This window comes from Paramisgurnus dabryanus, chromosome 21, assembly GCF_030506205.2.
Source record: "Paramisgurnus dabryanus chromosome 21, PD_genome_1.1, whole genome shotgun sequence".
Taxonomy (NCBI): domain Eukaryota; kingdom Metazoa; phylum Chordata; class Actinopteri; order Cypriniformes; family Cobitidae; genus Paramisgurnus; species Paramisgurnus dabryanus.
The window spans coordinates 5,122,837-5,145,148 of record NC_133357.1 but is presented as its reverse complement, the minus strand read 5'-3'; the positions used below and the strand labels follow the sequence as shown (position 1 = coordinate 5,145,148).

Genomic DNA, 22,312 nt, shown 5'->3' with positions numbered 1-22,312 from the left:
TTCTGTCTGTAATGAAGACCAGAAGACATCAGTGAATCTGCTGGACTGTGGGATAGAAGTGAAACAAGAAGACACAGAAGCAGATGAAGATTATTTGATTTATTCAGGTATGTTCAGGGTTTTTCCTGAATCAAAATTGGTCATTGGTAATGGTAGATGAACATGTTCATTCTAGGGCTGGGCGATATATATCGGGGGGATGTCATGTGTGTTTCATCAGTAAAGCCGGTTCCTTGATTAGTAGTAAATCGCTGTGCACCTGCTTTAAAGGCGCTCTAAGCTAATCTGTGAGACGTCACTTTTTGTTGATGTTTGAACTGTTTTCAAACAAACAGAGCGTAGCTAACTCCTCCCCCTCCCTTCCGTGCTTTCATGAACGCGCCCAACCCCCACCCCCAAATCCTTCTTGTCGTTTATTGGCTGGAACACTTTGTTTTGTTTCGTGGTGCTAGGTTTGGCCACTTTGTTTTTTTTTTGCAGTTTGTGAAGCCTGGGCTGTCTTCAGAGATCGCATTTTTTTACAGTTTGATCAGCGGACAGGCAGCAAGCAGATAGTGAGGAGATGTTTGCTGTATGTAACAAAAAATGTTTTATGGTTTAAAACGCGTGATTTCGCTTAGAGCACCTTTAAGATGAAGTTTACTACACAGAGCCATAGTTCACTGACATTTGGGGCAATTTCACATTAATTATGGTCAATCATATATGTTGCGGGCGTTCAGAGTGTAACGACGTCATTTACAGTTTACATTTTAGTTTCTTGCCAGAATTTAAGATTACATTTTAATTTGTTTATTAAAAACGGCTTCTGGTCTCCTTCCCTGTGTATAGCAGCATTGCTATGCTAATCTTGCAGGCTTCCCTGAAGAGGGTCTTTGCTTTTAGTATCCTAACCGTATTTGCATTTTCTGTATCAGATCCACTGCGGATGCCATTTCGTTGCATTAGCAGCCAGCCTTGTCTCGCATGATGTTAAAAAGCACAGGTGTGTGTTTGGCATCGAGCATCATTGTGATCATGGCTAGTTTAACTTCTACAGCTTGTTTTCACCAGCTGTATGTGCTTTGCGCAAGCACCGCTCACACATGCTTGCTTTTTCGACAATCGTTAAGTTTTATTGATTTACTTCTTATTGACAATTACTTAATATATAATTTTTTTTCTTCTTAAAATTATACATGAATGTGTGTGTATAAAAAGTATCTGCCTTTTTAAACATAATTATAGTTTTCAGTGCATTTTTTGCCATCAAATTCTTTATAATGATTTTATCCTCATTTTAGATCAGAAAGCGGTAAAGGAGGAAATTCCACAAATCAATGAAATGGAGGACAAACCTCATCATTTGATACCTAAGGAAGAATCTCTGAGCTGCTTGAGTACTGCGCCGGATTTGCCGCAAAAGGCAACAGCCAAAGATGCTCTTATTTGCCCTAAGAAAGGTCAACTTAATCGGCACATGCAAATTCACACTAGAAAAGAGCCTTACAGATGTGATCAGTGTGGAAGAACCTTCATTCGCAAGCCTGACCTGAATAGGCATATGAAAATTCACACTGGAGAAAATCCTTACAGATGTGATCATTGTGGAAAGGACTTCATTGGCAAGTTTGATCTCAACGGGCACATGAGAATTCACACTGGAGTAAAGTCTTACAGATGTGATCAGTGTGGACAGAGCTTCATTCGTAAGTTCCATCTAAACAGGCACATGCGTATTCACACTGGAGAAAAACCTTACACATGTGATCAGTGTGGAAAGAGCTTCATTCGTAAGTGTGATCTCAACAGGCACATGAAAATTCACACTGGAGAAAAGTCTTACAGATGTGATCAGTGTGAAAAGAGCTTCATTCGTAAGTCCCATTTCAAGAGCCACATGAGAGTTCATACTGGAGAAACGCCTTACATATGTGATCAGTGTGGAAAGAGCTTCATTCGTAAGTTCCATTTCAAGAGGCACATGAGTATTCACACTGGAGAAAAACCTTACAGATGTGATCAGTGTGGAAAGAACTTCTTTCGTAAGTGTGATCTCAACAGGCACATGAGTATTCACACTGGAGAAAAACCTAACAGATGTGATCAGTGTGGAAATAGCTTCTTTCGTAAGTGTGATCTCAACAGGCACATGAGTATTCACACTGGAGAAAAACATTACAGATGTGATCAGTGTGGAAAGAGCTTCATTCGGAATTTCCATTTCAGGAGGCACATGAGAATTCACACTGGAGAAAAGCCTTACAGATGTGATCAGTGTGGAAAGAGCTTCATTCGTATGTACCATCTCACCAGGCACATGAGAATTCACACTGGAGAAAAGGTTTTAGAACAGTGAGGAAAGATATTCTCTCTTGGTCGAAGTTGTGAAAAAGTAACAATCCCATCAGGCTGTAATGCGTGCTGCCATGGTGGTATCGTCTGGGTGAAATGAGAAGAAGATTTGGATGACAGCAGCATAGCAGTGGTAGGAGAAGCCATGTGCCTGTATGATAGGTCTTAAGGATGTTGTGTATATGGAGAAAAATAGTGGCCCAAGCACTGATCCCTGAGGAACCCCAGTGAGCATCTGGTGGGCTGTGGACAATGTGCCCCTCCATGACACCCTGAAGGATCTATCAGACAGATAGGATCTAAACCATTGAAGAGGAGTACCAGTAATCCCTTGCGACAATAGGGTGGCTAAAACCAAGTGGGACACGTGAGTGCGCTGCTTTCATCCTCTTCAAAGATGTTGGGAACTCTAGAGCTCCTGCGTTGCCAAGTAACCTAAGCATTGCTTGAAGTTGTGAAGAGCAACCACAGGCGGAAAAGATAGCGGTGCTTATGAACATGCACGTTTGTTAAGAAACATATATCTGATCCCCTCTCCACACACATTCTATGACCACTGCCTTTTCTTGGTGCATTACCATCGCTGTGGTAAAATACTGTCACAGCCCTATTCAGGGCATGACTTTTCTCTCTACTCCACACTGTAAGCGTTCCCTATCATATTTGCAGTAACGTCCGAAGAATATTTCCATGCTTAAACTTTAGCGTGAACTCCTCTAAAGTGCTTATGTAGTATTTTGCTGTAGACTTAAATTCTAAGTATGGTTCGCTTTTTATGCATCCTCAAGGGTCAATGTCAGCCAGCATCTCAGTCTGCGCTACCTTGTTGCCATCGGTTTGGTGTGTCCCTGTCCTAACACTACACAACAGACAACTTGACCAATCACAGCGTTTCAGAAGAAGGGTTTCATAGAGTCTGGAAGTAACATACTGGAAAGAGAAGCGCTAGAAAATGTAAAATATGTGAGAAAATGTGACAAAGTGTTGGACAATCAGGGGCTTTTATATTAAGTTAATGGTGTTATGTGTACTCAGGACATTTGATTCACTTGAACGTATTGCTGTCACAATGGCATTATCCACTGTTTGTTTAAAAAATAATTGTACAATAAAGCTGAAATCCAACCTGAATGTTGACATTGACAAAGGAGAATAACGTACAATCAATCACTTAATCAACAAATCTTTATAATAGTTTATTACGCACGCACGCACGCACGCACACACACACACACACACACAGGTTATTGGTTCTTAGCGGAGTTTACAGGAAGTTACGTGTGTTCCATGAAAGCCGTTTGTTTATGTTGTCACTGATGAAACCGTCTATAGAGGGTATGCACGTGACGTCACCTTCGGCGAAAGTGACTGCGGTTACACCCCACTGACTACTACTGAAGTATTTTACTTTCTACTTAAAAGTATTTTCCAAGTATTTGTATTTTATCAGTGTTTTTCTTTGAAAACATACATTACAAAGCATATTATCATATTTTACATTCCATAAATACAAGTTTTTGTTTTACATGTAATATTTAAGTACATTAAAGTACATTTACTCAAGTAAAAGTACACAATTTTAATGTAATTAGGTATTAAATACATTATAATATGCAAGAGAGAATGCACAGTATGTTGCTATGCTTTAGAATGTAGTAAAGTAAAAATTTTCCCAAGACAAACACCCTAATAAAGCACAGATGCTTGGAAATGTAACTAATGTAACTAAATATTGTCCACCTCTGCTAAAAGGGTCTACTGAAAAATTGTAAGTGAAGGAAAAAGGAACCCTGGTAAGGTTTTTAAGGGAGTCACAGGTGCAGCTGATATTCCTATTGAATGTAAGAAAAAAATATACATTTTTAATTATATCATGACTAAATAAATTTAAACTAGGCTATGGCGTGAGCTTTTGCTGACTGAAGTAAGCAGAAATACAGATTGATTGATGAACTAAACCAGACTCTTCTGAAGACCAACGTTCCCTTGACATTTTAACGTTTTAAAAACAGGACTTGTTTATTAAAACATTTTGTGCTCATGACATGCACGTGCAGATTGCTCATTAATTCTCTGTAAATTGCGTGAATCCTGGCTGTGCTATTGAATTATTCACTTCCCTGCTGAAAAAACCAGCTTAAACCAGCCTAAGCTGGTTGGCTGGTTTTAGCTGGTTTAAGATGGAAATAGCTGGTTTTAGCTGGTCTCCCAGCCTGGTCAAGGTGGTCTCCCAGGCTGGCCAGGCTGGTCAAGCTGGTCTCCCTGGCTGGCCATGATGGTCAAGCTGGTCTCCCAGGCTGGCCAGGCTGGTCAAACTGGTCTCCCAGGCTGGCCAGGCTGGTCAAACTGGTCTCCCAGCCTGGCCAGGCTGGTATTACGGCTGGTCAAGCTGGTCTCCCAGCCTGGTCAAGGTGGTCCCCCAGGCTGGCCAGGCTGGTCAAGCTGGTCTCCCAGCCTGGCCAGGCTGGTATTATGGCTGTTCAAGCTGGTCTCCCAGCCTGGTCAAGCTGGTCTCCCAGCCTGGCCAGGCTGGTATTATGGCTGGTCAAGCTGGTCTCCCAGCCTGGCTGGTCAAGCTGGTCTCCTAGCCTGGCCAGCTTAAACCAGCTAAGACAAGCCAGCCTGACCACCAAGCAGGCATGACCAACCTTCAACATTGAAATTTGGTTGAAATAACCTCAGTTGTTTTTTCAACATTGATACAATGTTGAAACAACGGTGAATGGTAAACGATTGCAAAAGGTTAATACAATGCTTAAAAATCAACGTTGAAATTTGGTTGAAATAATGCCAGTACGGTGAATGGTAAACGGTTGTTTTATGACATTTTTATTTGTGAATCCTTTAGATAAAAATTTAAAAACTCATTTAATGAAAATACTTATATTTTTTAAATTTAACAAAAGTAATTGATCAAGTTAAAAATATATTAGACACATGCAAATAAATCATCTTTGTATCTTTATTTTTCCCTTTCAAAACAAGTGACTTTTTGGTAAATATTTTTCTAGGTTGCTCATATTATATAATGTTTAAGAGGCTAAAAATATTTTATGTATACTATTTGATTGATTTTAACACTGGTGGGGCATGTGATTTCCATATGAATTCAGGAGATGGATTTTGTTTTATTTTTATTATATTTTCATCACAATGTCTAAAATATAACGTTTAAAATATACATTTTAAGAATACCAATAATAATATAATAACATCCAACCTTTTATCGGCTTTCTTTACGGTGCCACAGACAGGTCCCTCAGCCTTTTGTAAGCAAAACATGCCCATGCAGGCCCACTGTGGGGTATACTGTGGGACAGTGTGGGCAGGGCAAACTCACACCACATCCCAAATGGGCCCCCAAATTATCATTGGTTGTTATTATCTTAGCAGATAATTTTCTTTTGATGTTTGTTGTTGTTGTTAAATAAAGCATACAAAAACCAGTTACTACACTTTTATTATAATAAAACCATATATTTTTTTTTTTAAGCTCTATCCATTTAGAACAAAATGTCCATGCATGCTTATGAAATAATTGAACCCACCCCCGGGTGAAGATCTAAAAAGCTATGTTTTAAAAGCACAATATTTCTGTTTATTTTAATACAAGAAATATTTATTGTTCTAATTTTCAGTTCAGTCTGGACGTGGGACATCTTTTTTACCATCTTTATTGTTTTTTTTTTACATGTTGTCTTTTGTTATGTGTTAATAGCTATGGTTATTAGTCATGTTCGACTTCATGCAGCACTGCGAGAACCGACATCATACGTTGATGACGTCAATGTATCGCGAGAGCGAGTCAAGAAATTACACTCTCGCGGTACATTGACGTTATCAACCTGTCAGCGCAGCAAGAAGTCGAACACACGTATTTGCGGGCAAGCGCCTCCGTCCTCGTGAGTTCAAAGTGGATTTTAACCGTTTACCTCAGACGACAGTTTTCATTTCTATGGCAAATTCTAAGGTAAGTTTTTATTAATTCCTGGTTAAGTCATTAAAATAAGTTCACAGTTATGTTTATTTTGTTTTTAGTAACAGTTAATTCGATATGACTAAAATATTCTGAACTTTAATGTTGACTGTTGATGCAGTGGTTTGACTGAGCTCGTGACGCATCTGAGCTAGTGTAGTGCAGATCTTTTATTTGTCTTTACCTTCTATAAAAATGTGTTATCCTCGTTCTTCAAATTTATTTGACATTGTTTAGTTAATTATAACGCAAGTTATTTCAATGTAGGGTTTGACGCGTAAATGTAAGGTTATTTAACTTACAGTACGGGCACACAGTTTACAGTAGCCTGTTAAAACGGTTAAGAATTTAAACAGAAGCCATCAATTCTGGATTAATAACTATTGTATATTTATGTTCACTTTTCTTTACAGGTCATTTTCTTGTTGTGTTTTGATGTTTTCCATTGGCTGAAGAGTAAGTATTATTACTTTGTGTTTATATTTGCATCCAAAACATAAGTGCTCAAAAAGTGCATATCTGGTTTATTATTGTCATTAGGAAAATATAAGAAAATCATTTAGGATACAATGGTTATTGTTCAGCACAGCAATTCATTTCTTTTGTATGTCACTATTCCTTCTACAGTATGTAGGCTTACATATTTCAAACCCTTTGTTTTCAATAGACAGAGACAAAAGTTAATTCATAGTTCAGAGTGGATGTTGACATAAGTTTTAGAGAGGCTTCATATTGACATATAAAATTGGTCTTAGTGGTGGTGTACATAACAGCATTATTTTCTATCTTTATGTATTATGGTTTTAATCATAATTTTTTAAATGATGGCTATGTCCATGAGCTGCCACCCACCATTGTAACGCACCACCAAGCTAGCATGTTGTAATAGAAATCAATCATTTACAATTTATTTTTGAAGCATCTCCCCTACAACATTACAATGCATTTAGTATTTGTTTTGTATTCAGATCAAATTCTACTAATCATAATAACTAAGATGCAGTGTTTTGTATTTCACAATTTATATTTTCTTTTGAAAAGGGGCCATGACTTGTTTTTTATTGTAGGCAGATTACCATGCAATTTGAAGAAGTGTGATAAAATACACAGAGGTGAAGTCATGTGTCTTTCCAGATGCCCAAATCTGTACCGCTCAAAAAGTAGTGAAGTGACAGTGTACCATGAGAAAAAAATTAAACATTCTTTATTTATTTCAAAGTTGTACTTGGGCCACAGTTTTTTGTATTTCTAAACAAAACATACATTTATGATTGTATACTAATGAAATATGTTTTTCTTTTTCTGAACTTTATCAAATGCAATGATAGCTAAGATGAGCCTGAAGAGGAGATTTGGGAAGTCTTTGCTTTGCCAGATCACCTGTGGTAAGTTTGTAAAACATATATTAAAAATAGGACCAGAACATCTCCTAATCAAATTTTTTTTGATCAGGTCGAGATGTTTTCTAACAAGATGCCTTGTTGGTCTGGGCGAGTTTGAAGTCTTTCACAGACAGTGCAGAAGGTCTGGAGTCCATCTTAGCTTTTATTGGTAAGTGACTGCACAAAAGGCTGTTTGACCCACACGTAAAGCAACCAGTCAATGTTTGCTCTCTTCAGCATCTCTTGGGGGGGTTAAATTATTTTACTTTACTCAGTACTTAGTTGAAGCACCTTTTGAAGTAGCAGTTACAGCCTCAGGTCTTTTTGGGTATGACACAGCAATCTTTGCAACTCCTGGATTGATTTGTAACCAAAGCGATCAGAAGCACCATTCACTTCTATAGTATTCTTTTATCCTACTAAGGAAGTCAATGGTGCTTCCGGTCAGTTTGGTTACAGCCATTCTCAAAATATCTTCATGTGTTCATCAGAACCCATCAGCAACCATCAAGAGAAATTGGAGGTAGCTGAGCTAAATTGCAGATATTGATGCAAATGATCTGAATATGTATAATGTAAATATAATATTGCAGTTTTCTTTTTTCATACATTTGCAGAAGTTTCTAAAATTCAGTTTTTACTTTGTCATGGGGTATGTATTGAAGATTTATGAGGAAAATATCTAAACAATTACAGTATCATGCAACCACCTTAAAATTTAAATGTGAAAGGGGTCTACCCTGAATACTTTCTGATTGCACTGTAGTGATCTTGATTGAAGCTTATTGTCACCTTTGTAAACACAACAGCTTTCTTCCTTCATCAGATGGCTATGCTATGTTTCTAGACAGACTATTAAAGAACACACACACACCCTGATGTGCAATAAGATTTTTTTTATACATGGGCTAAAAATGCATCATTTTTGGAAAATGAAATAACTTTGTTTTCTCTTTAGATGCTGTCATCAGGTTTTAAGTACAGTATGAGCCAGAATGGAAGGGTGTTGGTGGCCATAAGAAGACTGTGAGCTAAACCTACAACAAAATTCATATTTGCAGTTTTCCTAGAATATTTGTTTCTATTCAGATGAATAAAATTACTTTTAAATATTATTTTGTTTTCGTATTTTATGTTTTTATTCTGTATTTGGAATATTCCACTTCTGCACTACTAACTGGAAACCTAACTGTTTGAAAGAAAGATCAATTTTAACAGCTGCTTTTATGTTTATTTAGAAAGGGTAGGCACATGCCATCATTCAAATTCAAACTACTTAAGGTGTTTAGTTTTATGGATGGGGTTGTACTGTAGGTAATGAGCAGCAAATTGCATTCTTGTAATAATTACACTAAAAACATGATATGTACAGCAAATCATTTGGTGAGTATTGAAATGTTAAGTAAAAATCTATATTTAGTGTTAAAAAGTGTGTTAAAACTGCGTCGCGATATCAACCTTGATTCACCTTTATTGAAAGTGTGACGTTGAAACAACATTAAAATGTTGTGAAATCAACATTGAAACAACGTTGTGAAGTCAACTTTGATTCACTTTGCAAAACCAAAAGGTAATTCAACGTTGATTCAACGTTGGTACCTGACGTTGATTCAACGTTGAAATGCCGGCTGAGAGGCTAAGACCAGCCTAAACCAGCTAAAACCAGCCTGGCCAGCTAAGACCAGCTTAAACCAGCTAAAACCAACCTGGCCAACTAAGACCAGCTAAAACCAGCCTGGCCAGCTTTAACCAGCCTGGCCAGCTTAAACCAGCCTGACCAGCTAAAACCAGCCTGACCAGCTAAAACCAGCCTGACCAGCTAAGACCAGCCACCCGACCAGCTAAAACCAGCTAAGACCATCTTAAACCAGCCTGGCCAGCTTAAACCAGCTAAAACCAGCCTGCCCAGCTAAAGCCAGCCTGACCAGCTAAGACCAGCCATCCTGACCAGCCAAGACCAGCCTGACCAGCTAAAACCAGCCTGACCAGCTAAAAAAAGTCGCCAAAACCCCTCTTAAACCAGCATGATACACCAGCTATGACCAGGCTGGGAGACCAGCTAAAACCAGCTTGACCAGCTTAAGCTGGTTTTAGCTGTTTTTTTCAGCAGGGTTGACTGAACTTTTTACGAATTTGTAAAACAAAAGCTGAACGGTTTCTATTTAAACGAATATATACAGAGTTTGATATTTCTCTTGGTTGCCCTATTATGATAACTAACTGAGGTAAATCGTAGGGATGTGTGTGTAACAATGGCAAATGACTGTTGTCAAGCAGCTGAGCAGCTGCTGCGTCACGCTCTCGTCCAGCAGATGTCGCAAACTCACCGCGTGTTACATAAAACAACAGATGAAGAAGAAGAGCAACTTACGAGCACCAGTAAAGTGTTGTGTTTGCTTTTTATTTGTGTGTGTGAATAATGTTTGTGTTGTCTTTGTGGTGAACAAAGTTTTATTCTTGTTTAATGTAAATTGCTGAGTTACTAGACACTTTGTGTTTTCAGAATTATTTCTGTAGTCAGTTAGTAAGGTTTTTCTCATTTGTTTTTGTCCCTATTTTATGTTTCATGATTTTACATGTATTTGATTTAACAAAGCTGCAGTCGTTTATAATTCTATTGAAATAATGTTTTTGTGTGAATATTATAATGGTGATGTGTTTGTGTTCAGATGTTCATTATGAGAGATCAGATGGATGTGATGTGCTGTAAATCAGTAGGAACTGATCTGTCCATGCTGGATATTGATGATTTGATGACAGAAATCTCTCAGCTGAAGAAAGAGGTGGCGTTACTGGAGTCAAAGCTCAGACAGAGAGATGAACTCAACACGGTTTGTATAAGTTAAAGAGACCCTATTTTCTGTTTCATGATTTTACATGTCTTTTGGTGTAGTACATGTTAATGATCTGCAAAGTAACAAATCCCAAAGTCTACGATGACGTGAGTTAAATTTCAACTGTCTGAAATCTCTCTTCGTGGACCACAATTAACGCAAGGGTTGTGGACATGATGCACATTATTATCTTAATTCATTCTGTGCAAGCTGCGCTAGTAAAGTTAATCGATCAGCTTGGTCATCTGCTTTTTCTGAATCAGATTCTGGCTCGTATTGATAAGATAGTAACAAAAACATTAACTCCTGTTGGGTGCTGATACTAAATATGTTAAGGAGTGCCACATTTCTGTCACTCGTTCATGGGCGAGGCTAGCCCCCCTAAAAAGGAGCTCAGCACCCCTAAAACTTGGGGCAAGAAATTTAATTATTCTAAAATGTTCGTTCGTCTTTGACCAGGTTAAATAATGTCCAAAACATACTCCGTAGTTTGTGGTTTAAAATGAATAATAAGGTAGAAAATGAAAACCTCCCTGCTTAGCAAATGGTGTCATCCTCTTCTTCTACTTCTCTGTACCTGCATCGCTTAGCCCGACCATTCAGTGCGAAACACACGCAGAGTGAGAATCAGTTAAAAGTGTTGTGATGCAACTTTTTTGTTCAAATCTTACAAAATGTTTACGTTATGTTTATAATGAGCGAGTACATCACGAATCAATCTTTCAAGCTGTGTTTTTGTCTTATAATGAATCACCATGGTACACGTATAGAGGGTTTTCACCGACGTCACGATCTGGGCGGTAACCCGGATGCGCGGTCATTGTGGAGGCACTCGGTGTAAAGAACTGAACGGAGTACAATGGATTATTGTGCGCTTTGGAAACTTTAAGTGAATGTAGACATGTCTAAACAGCAGAAAATGCGTCCAAGATACAAAGGCATATAGGGAAGGACTTGGGGCACAAGAAAAGGCATGATATTTCGAGAAATTACAATTTATTGGCGGTGCAGATACGAGTTAGCTCCCTCTTCTTGGATCCGTGACAACCCGGCGATTCTTTCTTCAGTTGCATATCCCGATATAAGTTAGTCAACTACCTGTTTTTCATGCCGAGCCCATATGTGATAAATATATCATATTTATTTATTTATAGAAATATGTCAGCTTTATTTATATAGCAAATTTAAAATAGCCAGTGTCCTACCAAAGTGCTTTACAGTAAAATAAGGACACAGTAAAACAATAAAAGCATTGTTTTTACCATTTACTATTAAAAATATTATTTTCATTACAATAGAAAATGAGCAATTAAGCACACTGGCACTAAGGCATTGCAGCGCAAATTTTAGTTGTGTTTAAGTACATTTTGTGCAAACAGTAAAAGTACATATTAAATACTCTTTAAATAAGGCACAACAAGTAGAAGCATACTTGTTTTATACTTTATGTACTTCAATCATATATCTAATACAATACTACTCTTTTTCTTGAGCTTTGCCAACCACAAGCGCCTCCTCTTATTATTTTTTTGCATCCCTTTCCCTGGTATTTAATAACTTTTAGAAGTCGATAATATTCCAAACGTTTTTCTCGAACTGTCCTATTGGTACAATCTCAAACACGGCAATAATTAGCCATTTTCCTTGACGACGTTCAGGATATACATCAGTGCCTGTGCTCTGTTGTAATGCGGAGTGCCTCCAACATGGCGACTACCGCTCTGATGACGCGTCGTGAAAACCCTCTATAATAAGTGTTTATTTTCGGATTATTTTAGTCTGGCGGGTACCCGCGCGCTGCGGAGTAGCAAAGTATCTGGGTGACTCGTCCATAGACTTAAACGGAGAGAAGTAGCGCCGGTTACAATGTTCTTCCGCAAGACGCATGCAGTGCGTCTCAGTGGGTAGTAGTTGCATGCGTGTGTCTCCGTTGTTAAAGTTTATTGTATGATTTATCGTTAATTTGAGACTTATTTTAACAATCGGGAGTCATGTAAACATGACATCACGTGCGTCTTTTCTGGTCAGTCGTCATGAAAACATGGCGTTTGGAACAGAGTGAAAACAAACTACATATCACTGTATACCACCAGTAGGCTACCGGTAAGTTATGTGTGAAATCACTAACTGTCTGACTATCAAACTAGACAATAAATATTTTTTTAGTTTGTCACATATAGACTAATATGAAGGGGATAACGTTTTTAACCCTTAGTGCAGGAGTCACAAGTGTTTTGTTTTAGACATATAATAAAGGTAATGGTTCAATTAAAGAACTGTTAAAAGAAAAGCTGCAAATTAACAAACTATTAATAAACCTACCATATGTTGTAGGCATAAAAGTTATAAATTAGGAGATTTGTCATTTTGACAAAGGCTTAAAACGATACACTGTATATTCACATAAAACCATACCCACACTGCTGGTGTAGCCCACCTTTTGTCCTGAGACTTTAATATGGCATTAATGGCAAAAATGTGCTAGCTCACCATTAATTAGAAATAAAAAGGTTGGCAAAAAAAATGCATCTGAAAACTAATCAGATTGATGCTTTAAAATATGTAATTTAAACTAAGGGGGAGCATGCTCTCTTCTCATCTTTTTCACCCCTGACCCATTTTCATGCCTGAAAGGTCTCCAAAAAAATCTTTATTTTGGAGTTAGTTGAACCAATGTTAAAATGATAGCTATTTTACAATAGACATATTATTGGTTTCTGTAGGAAAAAAGAGCGTGTGGTGGCAGCGGAGCTCATTGGGTGCTCAGCACCCCTAAAGCTCTAACCCTAGAATCGCCTCTGCACTCGTTTGAGGTATTCATCCAGTAACAAAACACTGGATAGCTGGCCATTTGGAGCACACCAGAATGAAAAGCTTTGTAGAAATTAACACGTTTTAGAAAGGTGGGGCATAGAGGAGCAACAATAATGCACGGTATGAGGAAAATAATGTGTTTTTTTAGCCATAAACCACGTGAAAACTTTGTGTTACGCCAAATAACTCATGGGACATCATTCAGTAAGAGTATTCAGACTTTTAAGTTTTCTCAACCTAAAACGTATTACAGTCACTTTGAATGACTGTCTGTCTGTCAAATGTAAAGATATGCATTGTTGCTCTACATAGTAATTATTAGCTTGGTGGATGAAAGTGTTTTTGTTTTAATTTGCATTAAAATATTTTAGTTTGGTCTTTTACTATTAAGTAGTTCTTTCAAAAATAAAACTTGATATTTTTATATTTGGTTTTGGTCATTTGGTTTCATTTCTTTATCTATGAATGTTATATTGAACTTCACATTAGTTTAAATGTATAAAAGCTCTTTATTTTATTATCTGTTTGTTTTAATGTTATTTTACAGGATGTATCTGGTGTCTCTCTCTGTGGCTTTACTGATCAAACATCTACAGATCTTCTGATTTCTGTCTGTAATGAAGACAAGAAGACATCAGTGAATCTGCTGGACTGTGGGATAGAAGTGAAACAAGAAGACACAGAAGCAGATGAAGGTTATTTGATTTATTCAGGTATGTACAGGGTTTTTCCTGGATCACAGATATTACTTGTCACTTTTGTAAGACTTCTCTTGGTAGACCTGATTATTACACCTAGTTCGGTATATAGTCATATCAATATCATTCCTTCCCATTTATTCTAACTAATGTAACTAACAGTCAATTTTTACAGTGTAAAATTAAATGAAATGATCAGCTAAATAACAACTTGTGCTTTGTTCTGGTTTCACCTCACTCCACTATTTTTTTTATATTCACTATACTACACAATGTCATAAATATTTGTTAGTACGATGTATTATTTAGGCCAAACTAATGACACATTGTAACCTAGATGCTGCAAATCATTTTAACAGGTACAGTTTAATATTGCATAAACATTAAATATAAATATAGCTGCATGCAGCATTATCGGGGTAAAAGCCTAACAAGTTAACAAAAGGAAATAAGCAGTTTAAAGAACTGAAAGAAAACCTCATGATTTCAGGCGAAAGAATACAAAAGTTCTGTTATGTTCTTGTTTACTAAACTCTCTCCATCCATTTTCACGGAAAAGTTGTGTGCTAGTTGTTTGCATGTACAACTAGAACACTGAAGAAAATGTGAGTGGTGCTTGCAGTGACAACTGGTGTCACAAATGTTACAATGGTATTATCGAGTCAAAAGAGCCCACCCCTATTTCTCTACAATGTTCTGAAGCAGAGATATAGGTCTTGTTAAATGGTTGCTAGGGTATTTTTATTGCTTGCTAGGGAGTGAAAGGGCTTAAATTAATTGATATACTCCAAGCCATGAGTGGAAAGAGACCACCCCTGTGTCTCTAGGATATTCTGACATCAAGAAATAAGTCTTGCTAAACAGTTGCTAGGGAACTCTGGTTGATAGAGAGAGAATTGACATTCACCAATGATTATACTCCAAGCCATGAAAGGAATGATCCATAATGACTCATGATCTACAATCTGAGTTTGCTGCCATTTAAAGCCATTTTTCATATCTCGAGACCACTAGGTGGCGCTATGATAAAACAAGTTTCATGATGATACACAACTGTATGACCATATTTGGCTTGTTTGCCGTCAAAGGTTTTGTTAAATTGTAAGGCCGAGTAGTGGTGCAGGCTTACCATATTTTTTGTGTGTGACCTCAATGTGTCAAATCTGGTAAAAATATCTCACTTTGTTGAGGAGTAATACATTGAATTTAAATTAATTTAATCTTTATTGTTGAGTATTCAATGAAATTGCATTGCATTCATGGCCTGTGCATAATAAATAAATAAGGAAATTATAAAATCTATATAAAGGAAAGATAAAAGAAAAACCAACAATATATACTACAATTGCACATGTTTTGGAGATAATTGGAGTTCAGTGACCTAATGGCCTTTTGATTTTTTGTGCCATTTCTGGAGTATCTGGTGGAAATTTTGACATTTCGTCATTAATATTTAATCCATAAGCTATGTATATGCGAACAAAGTCCAAACTTCTCCAGGGCCCCAAAATACCCTCAGACCCCAGGGGTTTAAGTATCTGCCTCTAATGTTTAACAAATAATGACAAAGACACAAACGTAATTATGGTTGCAGAAGTTCTCAGTGCATGATTTACTGTGTCAAATTCTTCATAATACATTTCTCTGTTCGTTTTAGATCAGAAAGCGGTAAAGGAGGAAATTTCACCACTCGATGAAATGGAGGAGAAACCTCATCATTTGATACCCAAAGAAGAATCTCTGAGCTGCTTGATAACTGGCAAAAAGGCAACAGCCAATGATGCTCTTATTTGCCCTCAGTGCGGAAAGACCTTCACTAAGAAATGTTATCTTAATCACCACATGCAAATTCACACTGGAGAAAAACCTTACAGATGTGATCAGTGTGGAAAGAACTTCATTCGTAAGTCTGACCTTAATGGGCACATGAGAATCCACACAGTAGAAAAGCTTTACACATGTGATCAGTGTGGAAAGAGTTTTAAGAATAAATGGCACCTTAATGAGCACACAAGAACCCACACTGGAGAAAAACCCTACAGCTGTGATCAGTGTGGAAAAACCTTCACTCGCAAGCCTGACCTTAATAAGCACATGAAAATTCATACTGGAGAAAAGCCTTACAGATGTGATAAGTGTGGAAAGCGCTTCAGGGGTACGTGGAACCTTAATCAGCACATGCAAATTCACACTAGAGAAAAGCCTTACAGATGTGATCAGTGTGGAAAGAGTTTTAAAAATAATTGCCGCCTTTATGAGCACATAAGAATTCACACTGGAGAAAAACCTTACAGATGTGATCAGTGTGGAAAGACCTTCAGCAGTAAATGGAACCTTAAACACCACATGCCAATTCACACTGGAGAAAAACTTCATAGCTGTGATCAGTGTGAAAAAACCTTCAATCGTAAGTCCCTTCTCAAACGGCACATGAGAGTCCACACTGGAGAAAAGCCTTACAGATGTGATCATTGTGGAAAGACCTTTATTCGTAATTTTGATCTCAAAAGGCACATGAGAATTCACACTGAAGAAAGTCCTTAAAAAAACCTTACTATGCTGATTTTCACATTTAAAGAGTTCAGAAGCAAAGCCACTAATCAGCACCTTCATCAATTATGAGATAATGAAAACAACCAGATGTTCTTGGCTGGTATTAAACGTTCATCAAATACTTCTGCTTCAAATTGGCTCAAGCCCAACGTCAGACCATTCAGAAATACCGGTTTGTTGGCAGAATCTATTAAAGAGCACCTATTGTCCAATTCAAGTTTTTACATTTCCTTTCATGTGTAATTGTGTATCAGTACATGTTAACGATATGCAAAAGGTACAAACCCCAAAGTAAACGATGACGCAAGTTATCGTTTCCAACATAAATCTCTTTTCTTGGACTACAACAAAGAAACGGAAACAGTTTACTTCCTGGGATTGGTGATGTAGTAAAGACCGACATTATCATAATACCTCCTGCTTTGGCCTGTAAGTTAACTCCTGTTAGCATTGCGACCTAATCTTTCAAATATGGTAAAGAGCATCACATTTCCGGCTGACTTCAGAGGTATTCAGGCCAATCACAATGTAAAGATTAGTTGGCCAAAGCTGGTTTTGTACCAAATCAGTCCGTTTCAGGAAGAGAGTGAAATCTTGAGCAGCAAAAATGTACGGTATGTGGAAAATAACATGTTTTTTAAACCACGCGAATGCATTGTATTTTACCAAGTACACAAAATAACAGTGTTTTTATCAATGAAATAGGTGTTCTTCATTGGTGTTGTGTACTTAAAAGATGTGATTAACCCTTAACGTATACTGACAGGAAGTGAAACTCAATATGCTTCCAACATTTTTGGGTTAAAGTGATTCGGCAGTCCAGTAGCTTTTTGCTGTTACTGTGGCATTATCAACTGCTTTGTTTAAATGTACAATAAAGCTGAAATCCAACCAGAATTTTGACATTGACAACGGAGAATAACATCATTCACTATGATCATCAAATCCTTTAACAGTTTATTTCACATTTTATATATATATATATATATATATATATATGTAGTTTAACAAAACCTTTGCTCTTTAGAAACCATGTTGTTTCAGTTCAAATGTAATTATTAGTTTATATACTTTTTAAAAGTAATACCAACATGTTGATGACATGCATGATTTTGTAATGTTTGCCAATAACACTAAAATGGAATATCAAAGCTTGATAGTAAACTGTTTTGCAGTATTGTCTATTGAAAAAGAGTAAATGGAAAAACTTTCGCCTTCAGGGTGCAGGTTAGATACCCTTCCTCAGGTGTAACGAGGCAGGCATTAGGACACCACAGGTGCAGCTGATATTCCTATTTTATCTAAAAACATTTTAAATTCTGTCATGACTAAACTTTAAATAAATTAAACTAGTCAATATTATGATTTACTTGAGCTTTTTGCTGACTGAAATATGCAGAAATATTCACAGATCCTTGCTCGATAAACTAAACCAAACTCTTCTGAAGACCAACGTTCACAACATTAAACATTTTAAGCCAGTACTTGCTTATTAAAACACTTTGTGCTGTAGACATGCACGTGCAGATTCCACATGCAAATCTTGTGCTCTTCAATTATTAACTTGACTAAACTTTTAACTAAAACACAAACTCTGTGAACGGTTTCTCCTTAAAAAGAATATATACACAGTGTTGGATATTTCTCTTGGTTGTTCCCATATGATAACTAACCGGTAAATCGTAGGGATGTGTGTGTAACTATGGTAAATGACTGTTGTCAAGCAGCTGTTGCGTCACCCTCCCGACCAGCAGATGGCGCAAACTCACCACGTTTTACATAAAACAACAGAAGAAGAAGAAGAAGAGAAGCTAGCAGTGTTGTGGTGGTGTTTCTTTTTATTTGTGTGTAAATATAGTGTTTGTGTTATATTTGTGGTGAACAAAGTTTTATTGACGTTTACTATAAATTAGCTGGGGGGGGGGGTTACTAGACACTTTGTGTTTTCAGATTTCAGAGTTATTTCTGTAGTCAGGAAGGTTTTGTTTCTTGATTTAATAAAGCTGCAGTCGTTTATTGAAATAATGTTTTTGTGTGAATATTATAATGGTGATGTGTTTGTGTTTAGATGTTCATCATGAGAGATCAGATGAATGTGACGTGCTGTAAATCAGTAGGAACTGATCTGTCCATGCTGGATATTGATGATTTGATGACAGAAATCTCTCAGCTGAAGAAAGAGGTGGCGTTACTGGAGTCAAAGCTCAGACAGAGAGATGAACTCAACACAAAGGTTTGTATAAATTAAAACACTTAAACACTCTTTGTTATCATGATTGAGGTTTGTGTGTTTAGTGTTGATCTTATAGTGAAAGTACATCATCACAACTGTTTGTTTTAATGTTATTTCCAGGATGTATCTGGTGTCTCTCTCTGTGACTTTACTGATCAAACATCTACAGATCTTCTGGTTTCTGTCTGTAATGAAGACCAGAAGACATCAGTGAATCTGCTGGACTGTGGGATAGAAGTGAAACAAGAAGACACAGAAGCAGATGAAGGTTATTTGATTTATTCAGGTATGCACAGGGTTTATCCCGAATCAAAATTGTTCTTTGGTGGTGGTTGATGAACATGTACCCCTCCCATGTGAACAGAGAGCCCACAGTGCTTACAGCTGTTTTATATGTAAACATGTCATTATTAAACCAAAAGTATGGTTTAGAAAAACAATGGTATTTTTGAGTTTTGCAACCTCCTCCATGTTAAATAAAGGCCATGCATTAAATAAGTCTTGCTAGACACTTGGTAGGGAACTCTGTTTGGTTGTTAGAGAATAAATTGGCATCCACCAATGATTATACTCCAAGGCATTAAAGGAATTATCCCTGATGACTCATGCTTTTAGAGCTCAGTTTGCTGCAGTTTTAAGCCATTTTTTTTATCCTGAGACCAGACCACTAGGTGGCGCTATTTCTCTGTGCATGCAACAACAGGTCATGACTGTGATTACATGTAACAAGTTTCATGATGATACAGTGGTATGTGGTGCAGGCCTCAGATTCTGCCCATACACTTCTTTCAGACCACAGAGTATATGCCTCTAGTGTAATGACAAAGACACAAACACAATTATAGTTTCAGAAGTTCTCAGTCCATTTTTTACTGTCAAATTCTATATAATGATTTTCTCTGTTCATTTCAGATCAGAAAGCGGTAAAGGAGGAAATTTCACAACTCAATGAAGTGGAGGAGAAACCTCATCATTTGATACCCAAGGAAGAATCTCTGAGCTGCTCGATTACTGTAAGGAATTCATCACCTAAAAGGAACAACAAGCAAAAGGCAACAGCCAATGATGCTCTTATTTGCCCTCAGTGCGGAAAGACCTTCAATAAAAAATGCCACCTTAATGGGCACATGAGAATCCATAGTGGAGAAAAACCTTACAGATGTGATCAGTGTGGAAAAAACTTCAAAAATAAATGCCACCTTAATCAACACATGCAAATTCACACTGGAGAAAAGCCTCACACATGTGATCAGTGTGGAAAGACTTTTAAGAATAAATGGCACCTTAATGAGCACATGAAAACCCACACTGGAGAAAAACCTTACAGCTGTGATCAGTGTGAAAGATCCTTCACTCGCAAGTCTGACCTAAATAAGCACGAGAGACTTCACACTGGAGAAAAACCTTACAGATGTGATCAGTGTGGAAAGAACTTCAAGAGTAAACCGAACCTTCATCAGCACATGCAAATTCACACTAGAGAAGAGTCTTACAGATGTGATCAGTGTGGAGAAAACTTCATTAGTAAGTCTGACCTTAATGGGCACATGAGAATCCACACTGGAGAAAAACTTTACAGATGTGAACAGTGTGGAAGAAACTTCACTCGCAAGTCTGACTTAAATAAGCACTTTCGAATTCACACTGGGAAAAAACCTTACAGATGTGATCAGTGTGGAAAGAGTTTTATTCGTAAGTTCGAACTCAACTGCCACATAAGAATTCACACTGGAGAAAAGCCTTACAGATGTGATCATTGTGGAAAGAGCTTCATTCGTAAGATTGATCTCAACAGGCACATGAGAATTCACACTGAAGAAAGTCCTTAAAAAAACCCTGATTTTCACATTTGAAGATCTCGGATGCAAAAGCCACTATACGCTGCCTCCATCACATATGCAATAATGATATGAACTGAATGATCTTGGCACACATATTATACATTCATGAAATACTTCTGCTTTAAATTGGCTTAAGGTCATTCAAGCTTAAGGGGGCGTGAACAACAAAGCTTTTACACCCGCGGCAAGTGCATGTATTCAATTATTTCCAATTGAAGCTCTGCGTTTTTCAAATAAGCCAGCAGCTAGCAGTTTTCTTCTGCGCTAAAAACTGGCGCTCGGCAGTTTTTCCACACTCGGTGCTGAGCGCCGAGAGTTGAGAAATATTCAACTTTGGGTGAAAAGCTCCGTTCGTCAATGTCAGTTCTCACATGGTCGTCCAATGACAGTGGAGGAGGGGTGGGACAAGTATCACAACAACCAACCGGCTTAAAGTTCAAGTTTCACAGCTAAAAAGCGCTTTGCTGAAGAAAGCTGGCTTTCCAGAGGTGGAGAGTAATGAATTAAATTTACTTGAGCGCTGTACTTGAGTACACTTTTTGAGTATTTGTACTTTATTGAGTATGTGTGAATTTTACTTACTCGTACATTTTGGTTTACTACATTTATTAAATGGTCCCAAATTAAAAAGCTGTCTCTATGTAGCGGATTTTCCTGTTTGCGCATTTTTTCTGGCTTGCGATCTGCCAGGACCTTTAACTGTTGCCAAGTATTTCAGTTTTTTTATGCAAATTTGGCAACCCTGGGATCAGAGAAAATGGAAAAGATATACTTTTCATTCAGTGGGAGATGGCGCGTGTGTGTGTGTGTGTGTGTGTGTGTGTGTGTGTGTGTGTGTGTGTGTGTGTGTGTGTGTGTGTGTGTGTGTGTGTGTGTGTGTGTGTGTGTGTTTGTGTGTGTGTGTGTGTGTGTGTGTGTGTGTGTGTGTGTGTGTGTGTTTGTGTTTGTGTGTGTGTGTGTGTGTGTGTGTGTTTGTGTGTGTGTGTTTGTGTGTGTGTGTTTGTGTGTGTTTGTGTGTGTGTGTTTGTGTGTGTGTGTTTGTGTGTGTTTGTGTGTGTTTGTGTGTGTGTGTTTGTGTGTGTGTGTTTGTGTGTGTTTGTGTGTGTTTGTGTTTGTGACGAGATTCATGTGATATGCAAATATGGGGTAAATATAAGACATGAATTGTATTATTATATTAAGTCATGTGTAGGTCTTTCTGTTTGAAATTTTGTATATTAAGTTAATGGTGGTGTTTTGTGTATTGTGGAAATGTGATTCACTTAAATGTATACTGAAAGGAAGTAAAACTTAATATGCTTCCAACATTTTGGGGTGAAAGTGACGCCGCAGTCCAATAGCTTTTTGCTGTAACAATGGCATTATCAGCTGCTTTAATTGTTTTATTTTTCATACATTTAATTTTTAAACAAGCACTATGATCATTAAATCATTTTAACAATTTATTTTACTTATATTTTTTTAACCAAACCTTTGCTCTCTAGAAATCATGTCAGTTTTTGGTTAAAACTTAAGTTGAAGTATTATAAACACTGAGGTAATAACATATGAAATTAGGACAAGCGTGAGAAAATTGGATAATGTTGGGCAAGACAATGACAGGAATATCAAAAGATTGATAGTAAACGGTTTCAAAAGTGAAGGTAA

At 37.4% G+C, this 22,312-nt stretch overlaps 1 protein-coding gene and 1 long non-coding RNA gene across 4 annotated transcripts; both read left to right on the top strand.

Moving 5' to 3' along the window:
• Nucleotides 1–1,260: 1,260 nt before the first annotated feature.
• On the top strand, nt 1,261–21,602 carry LOC141279816 (uncharacterized). 3 transcript variants are annotated; one of them, XM_073813078.1, is made up of 3 exons: nt 13,905–14,053; nt 15,696–16,580; nt 19,896–21,602. In XM_073813078.1, exons 2-3 carry the CDS (start codon nt 15,737–15,739, stop codon nt 20,651–20,653), a joined length of 1,602 nt encoding a protein of 533 aa, XP_073669179.1. In that variant the 5' UTR covers nt 13,905–14,053; nt 15,696–15,736; the 3' UTR covers nt 20,654–21,602. The 3 variants fall into 3 exon arrangements, with proteins under 3 accessions (XP_073669180.1, XP_073669178.1, XP_073669179.1); XM_073813079.1 differs by lacking the exons at nt 13,905–14,053; nt 19,896–21,602 and adding an exon at nt 1,261–2,323 and having other exon boundaries at nt 15,989–17,488; XM_073813077.1 differs by lacking the exons at nt 13,905–14,053; nt 19,896–21,602 and adding an exon at nt 1,262–2,299 and having other exon boundaries at nt 15,881–17,488.
• LOC135775185 (uncharacterized) lies at nt 5,840–8,807 on the top strand. Its single transcript, XR_010543839.2, has 5 exons — nt 5,840–6,304; nt 6,724–6,766; nt 7,639–7,695; nt 7,763–7,861; nt 8,651–8,807. It is a non-coding gene; the product is annotated as an uncharacterized lncRNA (long non-coding RNA).
• Nucleotides 21,603–22,312: the final 710 nt, after the last annotated feature.